Genomic DNA, 9,534 nt, shown 5'->3' on the forward strand with positions numbered 1-9,534 from the left:
CCCCTTTAATCTAATCCTAGATCAAATTAGAGGGATATGGGTGGCTGCGAAAAGAGTAAGAAAAATTATAGCAGCACAGTGAGAAAAACTGCAGCAACAAAGATCAAATTGCAGCAACAACTTGGTTCAAAAAAAGGTAGAAAAATAAGAGAAAGAAATGGAAGAAAACAAGGACAACGCAGAGAGATTATTCTTAATCATATAGTAGTATTATCATCTTATGTTAGATCAGATCTACAGTAAATTCTTATTGTGATTACTTGGGGAGAATTTAAATATTATGCACAGTGACATGATCATTGTATTCCAGTTATTCTCTTATAATTGTTGCTAGGACTTTGGGCAAGAGATTGAGATTTGTATATTTATTATTCTTATAGTAGATTATCTCTAGTTTGCCCCGTGGCTTTTACCCTTCACTTTGGAGGGGTTTTCTACGTAAATCTTGGTGTCATATTTGATTGTGATTTTTATTTAATTCTGATGCGTGTTATGGCCTACAAGTATTTATTTATATACAAAGTTTATTTCTCTTTATATCCCATCAATTGGTATTAGAGTAAGGTTGTGGTGATTTAATTTTTGTATTCAAACATGGAGGCCAGTAATGTTTCTCATATGATTAGCTTGAATGGAAACAATTGGATGATATGGAAACCAAGAATTGTATTGTAAAGATTTATATGGACCTTTGTAGGGGGATAGTGCAAAACCCACAACTATGACAGATGATGAGTGGAAGAGATTAGATCGAAAAATAATTGGGTTTATTCGATAGTGGCTCGATGATAGTGTCTTTCACCATGTTTCTACTGAAAGTTCTACATATTCTCTTTGGAAAAAGTTGGAAGGTCTCTATGAAAGAAAAACAGTTGGCAACAAAGCTTTCTTGATCAGAAAACTTGTAACTCTGAAATATAAAGAGGGTGCTTCTATTGCTGAGCATTCGAATGAAATGTAGAGTATCACTAACTAGTTATCCTCTATGAAAATATCTCTTGATGATGAGTTGCAAGTATTGTTACTTCTCAGTTCATTACTAGAAAGTTGGGAGACACTAGTGATTTCCCTCAGTAATTTTGCACCATATGGTGTTATCACAATGAGTCAAATAACAAGCTGTTTATTGAATGAGGAGTTGAGAAGAAAGAATTCAACAACATCTCAGAATGATTCACAGGCACTTATCTCAGAGAACAAAGGAAGGTCAATCAATATTAAGAAAATATATTGTTTGCTATAACTATGGTGAGAAAGGATATTACAAGAATCAATTTAAGCAACCTAAGAAAAGAAAGAAATAGAAAAAAGAAGTGGAGTCTATAGAGTCAAAAGATAATATTAAGCTATAGTGCAGGGTAGTGATTATTTGATTTTGTCTCATATTTTTTCTTATGTGTGTCAGGATCTTGAGTGGGTGATTAACACATGTGCTTCTTATCATACTACACCACGAATGAAGTTTTTTGCTACATACAGGTCTAGAAATTTTGGTGTTGTCAAGATAGGCAACTATAGCATGGCAAACATCATTGGCATGGGTGATATCTACATAAAGACCAACCTTGGCTACAAGTTGGTGCTTAAGGATATGAGACATATAGTTGATTTGAGGCTGAATTTAATTTCAGTTAGAAGATTAGATGATGAAGATTATGATAGCAGATTTCACAAAGGGCAATGGAAGCTCAGTAAAGGTTCTCTTATTGTAGCTAATGGAAAGAAATGTCACACCTTATACAGTTTATAGGGCAAAGCTTATGATAAGCAATTGAATGCTATAGAGAAAGACTTCAGCATAGAGTTATGACATAGGTGACTGAGACACATGAGCGAGAAAGGGCTGCAAGCTCTTTCTAAGAGAAAGGTATTGTCAGACCTCAGAAGTGCATATTTGAACTCTTGTATTAATTGTTTGGCTAGTAAACAACATAGAGTTTCATTTGTTAGTCCTACTTTGTCTAGAAAAATGTATGCCTTAGACCGTGTTTATACAGATGGATGTGGTCATTTGAGAACAAAAACTCCTGGTGGATCTATTAATGTTCATAACATCATTGATGCACTTTATTTTGTCACTTTATAAATAATTTTTTCAGGAAAGTTTGAGCCTATGCTATACTATGAAGACCAAAGATCAAGTTATTAATGTCTTAAAAAAATTTCATACCAGAGTTGAAAGGGAGACAGAAAGGCAATTGAAATGAATAAGATCAGATAATGATGGTGAGAATACAGGATTATTTAATGATTATTGTAGGTCACATGAGATCCAACAAGAGATGACAGTTCTTGGTACACCTCAGTATAATGCAATTACAGAGAGGATGAACTGCATCATCATGGAAAAAATCAGATGTATGCTTTTATAGGCCAAGCTATCCGAAAAGTTTTAGGATGAGGCTTTGAGGACTGTAGTTGATGTGATCAACTTATCACCATGTACAACCCTAGACGGTGATGTTATAGAATATGTATGATCAGAGAAATATGTTTCCTATAGGTATTTAAGAGTGTTTGGTTGTTGTGTATTTGCACATGTTCTCAATAAGAGGTCCAAGTTAGATGGTAAGACTAAATAATGTATTTTTCTTGGCTACTTACATGATCAGTTTGGTTACAAGCTTTAAGATCCAGAAAAGCAAAAGGTATATAGAAGTAGAGATTTAGTCTTCTTAGAGAATCAAACCTTTGAGGATTTGAAGAAGAAGGCACCAGCCAAGACTTCTGCAGAAGGATTAGTATATTGTGACCCAGTTACACCTCCAGTATATCTGGGTGATGGGGAGATGTGTAGAAAGATGGTATAGAGCTTGATGTTGATATACCTATAGGACATGTTAAGCAAGAAGAAGTTGGAGAGCAACTTCCTACATAGCCTCAATTGAGAAGATCCTCTAGACAACATCAACCTTCAAGAAGATACTCTACAAAGGAGTATGTGATGTTTACTAATGCAGGTGAACCAGAGAGTTACTAAGAAATAGTTGAAAGTGAGCAGAAAAAGTAGTTAGTTGCTATGCAGAAAGAGATGGATGCTCTTCAGAAGAACCATACATATGATTTGGTGCAACTACCAAATGGAGAAGGCCTTGAAGAACAAGTAGGTTTTCAGGTTAAAGACTTAAGAATATTGTTCTCAACTAATGTACAAAGCTAGATTGATTGTGAAAGGCCTTGGTCAAAAGAAAGGTATTGACTTTGAAGAGATTTTTTCTCCTGTTGTTAAAATATCTTCTATTCGTGTTGCTCTTGGTATTGCTGCTAGCCAGGACTTAGAGGTTGAGTAGTTAGATGTGAAGATAGTTTTCTTTCATGGTGATTTGGAGGAGGAAATTTATATGAAGCAACCAAAAGGTTTCAAAGTCAAAGGTAAAGAGAACTTTATCTGCAAGTTGAGGAAGAGCTTGTATGAAGTAAGTTTCAAGACAATGGTATAGAAAGTTTGATTCATTTATGACAAAAAATAGATACAAAAGAATGACTTCAGATCATTGTGTGTACATCAAATGATTTGGTGAGAATTTTATTATTTTCTTACTTTATGTTGATGACATGCTTATTCTTAGGAAAGATATATTTACAATTGATAGGTTAAAGAAGAAACTATGTGAGTCTTTTGCAATTAAGGAAATGGGGCCAGCAAAGCAAATACTAGGTATGCAGACTTCTCGTGATAATAAAAATAAGAAAATTTGGTTGTCACAAAAAAAATACATCGAGAAGGTATTGGAGAGATACAAAACTAGTTGTTTCTCCTCTTGCAGGTCACTTCAAATTGTGTTCAAAACAGAGTCCGTCAAGTGATGAGGAGAAGGAGAAAATACAAAAAGTTCCTTATGCTTCAGTAGTTAGAAGTTTAATGTATGTAATGGTATGTACGAGGTCGGACATCGCATATGCAATAGGTGTTACTAGCAGATTTCTTGCAAATCCAGACAAAGAGCACTAGACAAGTAGATTTTTAGATACCTCAGAGGGAGCTCTAAGGTTTGTTTAAGCTTTGGAGGTGGATCACCTGTGTTGATAGGTTACACATATGCAAATATAATAAGAGATATTGATACGAGGAAGTCCACTTTATGTTATGTACTTACTTTTACAGGGGGGGCGGTGTCATGACAATCCAAGTTGCAAAGGTGTATTGCTCTCTCTACCACAGAGACTGAATATATTACTGCTATAGAGATATGCAAAGAAATATTATGGATGAAAGAATTCTTACAAGAATTGGGGCTGAAACAAAAAAACTATGCGGTGCATTATGATAGCTAGAGTGCCATCCATTTGTGTAAGAACACAACTTTTCATTCTAAGTCGAAGCATATAGATGTTAGATCTACAATAGTGTTATCAATCATCTAGTAGTGTTATCATCTCATGTTAGATCATATCTACAGTAGATTCTTATTGTGATTACTTTGGGAGAATTTAGATATTGTGCACAGTAAAGTGATCATTTATCCCAGTTATTCTCTTGTGATTGTTACTAGGGTTTTGGGCAAAAGATTGAGATTTATATATTTATTATTCTTATAGTGGATATCTGTAGTTTGTCCCGTGGTTCTTACCCTTCACTTTGGAGGGGTTTTCCACGTAAATCTTGATGTCATATTTGATTGTGATTTTTATTTAATTCTGTTGCGTGTTACGACCTACTAGTATTTGTTCCTATATAAAGTTTATTTCTCTTTATATCCAAGTAAAGCTTAGATCATATTTGTGTATCATTTAATGTGATCATATACACACGAATATACACATGAGGATATAAGAAACTAATTTTTGTGATAGAAAAGAAAGAGAAAAATATGTGTTTCTTAATAACTGAAATATGAGTACCCAATGAACTGTTAAAGATAGTCACACGATTTTATTTTATTTTCAGATAATAATAATGCAGTCTATCTCACGAAGAATATTATGGATTTACATGAGCTCAATTATAACGTCTATTGGAAAGAGTTGAACACATGCTGATAAAGAGTACTTAAATGACAAATGTTGCTCCCATGGCATTGCAGGTTCACCAAGCCGCAGCACCATCGCCGTCAGCCTCCTCCTCCTCCTTCTTCTTCTTCTTCAAGGAAATGACAAATAGGTAGTGCTTACTTTTCTGTTGAAGGAGATGCCTGGAGACATTGGCTGCATATATAGAGAATAACTCATCCAGTATGGCATCCCCGAAATGCTCTTCAATCAAGGGTTGAAACGCTGCTCTCACATATCCTGCGACGTTCTTTCCGCTTGCTATACTGTCGAATGCAGCGGAATCATCATCCGAGTCATCAAACGGGTCCCAATTAGCCTCAAAGATCTGTGCTTGTTCTAAATCAAACAGGTCTTCCCTATGGATCACTGCCTTTACTTCTTCCATGGAAGGTGCATAATACGGCAAATTGAAGGTCACCAGTTTGTCCTCCTCTACGATTCCCTGGACAATAATGTCGCCAAACCATCAAGAGGGTATGAAAGGTTAAAGTGCACTCCCTCCAATTTATTTCTTTGGGATTGTGTTTGCTCACTATTTATTTCTTTACACTTGAACTATGTTCTCTTTCTTGTTTCTGTTGGAGCATGACATGGCCATGCTTCTGACCAGATCGATCCAAGTCCACTAAATTTTTATGAGCAACAAGGGTGCAATGCTGTTTATTTTCCTCTTTCTTCCCCGTTCTACTACTACTTGTGATTATGTAAATATTTGATTCTCCACCTCCCTCACATCCTATCATCTGTAATTAATTGGAGGATGATGGATTTAAACTGTTAAGATTAATTTAAATAATTAGAATTAGATAAATAAAAGAAAAAAATTAGATTTAAATATATAGATTAGGATAAAAATATTTATTGAGGTATGATAATTTTTTTTATTATTTTAAAAAATTTATATTTTATCTTTTAGTCAATATAAATATGTGCTCTTGGATCAATCCAAAATATCGTAGATTGAAATTACTTATAGTTCCTTCTACTATTCTTTTTCCTTTCTTCCTGAAGTTCTATAGGAAAGTCAACAATATGATATCATAGCCTGATTCAAAGAATATCAATAGAAATACATCGATTAAAAAAGAAGAGAAAGCTAGTATATGCAAAAAAAAAAAAAAAAGATGACAGGAGTAGGTGCTCCTAATCAACTTCTCTCTATCTTCAAATATGATAATTATCAATTTTAGGTTGTTAAAATGAAAACTTTATTTATCTCATAAGGATTATGAAATTTGGAAGAATATGATTTTGTTAAGTATGATCTACAAGATTCTAATATTATTAAAAATCAAAAATATCATATGAATGAGAATACATAGAAAGATGCAAAAGCCCTCTACATGCTATAATAAATAATAGATAATTCCCTATTTTCTTGAATTATGATGATATCAACATCATTAGAAGCCTGAAAAATATTAAAAAGTGTATTTGGAGGCACAAACAAGGTAAAAATTTTAAAGCTTCAAATTCTTTGACGTAAATTCAAAACTCTTATGATGAAAGATTCTAAATCTATTGCTAATTATTCTAAAACATATCTAAATCAAATGAGATATTATGGTGAAAATCTAAAAGATCAATATGTAGTAGAAAAGGTTATATGAAGTTTATCTCCAAAATTTAATATGATTTCTACTGATATAGAAGAAGATAAGGATAAAAGTACATTATCTATTGATGAATTAGTGGGCTCTCTTTTAATTTATGAACAAAAAGTGAATAGATCTTCAGATGAAACTTTAGAACATACTCTTGAAATGAAGATAGATTAGAAGAACGATAAAAAAAAATTTAAAAGTCATATCTCAAGGGAGAGATCATAATAGCTGAGGTCATGATCAATTAAACGAGGGTAAGAGGAACTCAAACACAGGTAACAAAGAAACTCATTGATGTTTTTGTTGTAAAAAAATTGGACATACTAAAAAAAATTATTGGTACAAAAATAAAAATTCAAATGTTCCTCTCTACTCTTACTATAAAAATATGGCTATCTTGAAAAAGATTATTGGAATAAAAATCAAACAAATTATCATGTGAAAAATAATTATGAAAAAAGAGATTAAGAAAATATTTTCTTTATAACATCTTAGAATATTCTAGATCAGTTTAGTTTTTGGATAATAAAGAATATTCTAGGTCTGTTTGGTTTTTGGATAGTGGATATAGTAATCATATGACATGAGACATTTCAAAGATTTGATAAAATCTTCATAAAATCTTTAATAAAAGATAATTTTATCAATACCTTCGTAAAATATTTAATAAATGATAAATTTTATTCTGAAGCCAACTTCAAGTTACAACTATTTGAATTAAGGGGGTGTGTAAAGATTAATTTAAATAGTTAGAATTAGATAAAATAAAAAATAAAAATTTAGATTTAAATAAATTAATTAGGATGAAAAGATTTATTGAGATATGATAGATTTTTATTATTATTTTAAAAAACTTATACTATATATTTTAATCAATATAATTAGGTACTTTATGATCAATCGAAAATACTACAGATTAAAAGTACTTCTAGCTTCTTGTACTATTTTCTTTTCTTTCTAATTTTTTTGTAAAAAGGCCAACATAAACAGCTCTCCTGAAATGAAACCATTTGGTTTGATCTTTTTAATTTTTTTATTTTCTTTTTTGTGTTTTACCATATTCAACTTTGCGGTCAGATAAAGGCCAACCATGCAATAAACATGAACTAGGAAGGATATGAACTGGTACGTGAAGAAGAAGACGAAGAAGAGAAAGGTACCTGTGATACCAAAGCACTCAGGGCTTCGGCTAACAGGCCGTAAAAGTATCCCACATCTCCCGAGGGTGGATAACTCCCTTTCCTTCCTAGAAATGACAATACCATTCTTGCTCGGTAGCTTAGTTCTGCATGACGGCACCTAAGGAACCCTGACAAGTCTCTTTGGTATTGGTCTTGATATGCTTTAACAACTTCCAGTGGGCTTGTCTCTGAAACATAGATGTTCTTATTGTTGAGTGGAACTCCCTGTTCACCTTCAGGAACCTGATATTTTCAGAATTAAAAGTAAGTTTGCCTTAGCAAACAAAAGTAACATAGGTTTTGTGTGATGTTTCAAGCAATCTTCCTTTTCTTTATGAGGTTAACCATGCTGATGAAGTGAGTGAGCATTTCAGAGAATTTGTTTAGTTATTGGTAGTTAATTAACCGTCCCAATCATAGCCGCTTTAAGAAAGTAAATAATGAAAAAAAACAAAGAAAACAAGTAGAATTCAGATAATAATAGTGTAGCAATTGTCATTTATTAAGAGGAAGGCAACCTGAGAGAGCCAGTTGAGACAACAGGAAGCGTTGAAGAAGTGGACACTTTGACAAGGGAAAAGCCTGCCGTAGAAGGAGCCTGGAACTCCCACGACGTAGTATGGCACCAGCAGCTTCCCCTTCTCCTCCTCGATCTTCCTCTTGTAATCTCCCAGAGACCGGAAGACGTGATTGAAGTCATTCCCCGGGAGGTCATTCAAGAAGAACAGGATCTCCGGCATCTCCTGGCGTCCCAGGCTCCGCCGTAGCTTGCCAATCACGTCGAGCACCTCGGAGACCACCTCCAAAGTGTTAGGGCCCGAGGAACAACCTAAGTCGACCACCGCCATCCTCTCGGGGAGCAGCGACATGTAAACCCCTCCTATTGCCTCCTCCAGTATTGGCTTCGCCATGTGAAGTACCTTCTCCTGGGACGCAGTTAGCAAACCAGTGAAAAGATATGCTGACGCCTACGCAAGTGTAAGTTGTTTAAGTTCATGCAAACAGTTGGGGTGTTCAACACTACCTGAAACTTAGAATTGGAGGCGTAGCTGGTTTCCCCAGCTCCTCCGACCATGTGAAGGATTCCTTCTATCCTCTTGCCCATCTCTCTCTCTCTTTGTCTCTCTCTCTCTCTCTCTCTCTCTCTCTCTTTTTGAAAACCAAGTTCCGAGCACCATGATTATAAATAGCCTATAAGGACCACTGTGGTTGTGCAGAAGCTGTAACATGCTTCGGAGAATACATAGAAAGCAATAACACCATTTTCTCTGACAACATTAACAAAGTCAAAGGAGATGGAAAATAGTAAATGAATGAACGAAGGTACCACCAAGATGGTTGTTTGTATGTCACTGTCCGTACTAGGTTAAAGGAGATGGTGGCATGGTTGGACGATAGTAAATGAATGCATGGAGGTACCACCAAGACAGCTTCAGAGAAACACATCATCTCCTCTTGTTTCAGCTGTGCTCCTGCTTCGTCGTTATCAGTCTTCGTTGGCATCTTAATAGCTAGGAAAGAAACAGGAACACGCTCTCATCACTCCTTCGATCCCCTTTAATTTGATCTGTGATGGAAGGGACAGATTGTCCTTCTGAAAGTGTCGCCGGGATGTAGAATAAACTTTAAGCAAAAAGAAAATGATAATTTTAATAATTAAAAAAAATATATAAAAAAATTAACGTAATATTATGGTTCGATAACTCTATTAATGCAAGAAATTATTTTCTCTTGATTTAACCCAAACTTAAGTCTAA

The 9,534-nt window shown here is 34.3% G+C and overlaps 1 protein-coding gene across 1 annotated transcript; it reads right to left on the reverse strand.

The window, feature by feature from the left end:
• Positions 1-4,846: 4,846 nt before the first annotated feature.
• Positions 4,847-8,897, reverse strand: LOC135679255 (anthranilate O-methyltransferase 2-like). The gene is made up of 4 exons (XM_065192787.1): positions 8,802-8,897; positions 8,296-8,703; positions 7,757-8,020; positions 4,847-5,434 (listed from the first exon to the last, which is right to left on the reverse strand). Exons 1-4 carry the CDS (start codon positions 8,880-8,882, stop codon positions 5,027-5,029), a joined length of 1,161 nt encoding a protein of 386 aa, XP_065048859.1. The 5' UTR covers positions 8,883-8,897; the 3' UTR covers positions 4,847-5,026.
• Positions 8,898-9,534: the final 637 nt, after the last annotated feature.

Source organism: Musa acuminata, chromosome BXJ1-7, assembly GCF_036884655.1.
Source record: "Musa acuminata AAA Group cultivar baxijiao chromosome BXJ1-7, Cavendish_Baxijiao_AAA, whole genome shotgun sequence".
NCBI classification, from domain to species: domain Eukaryota; kingdom Viridiplantae; phylum Streptophyta; class Magnoliopsida; order Zingiberales; family Musaceae; genus Musa; species Musa acuminata.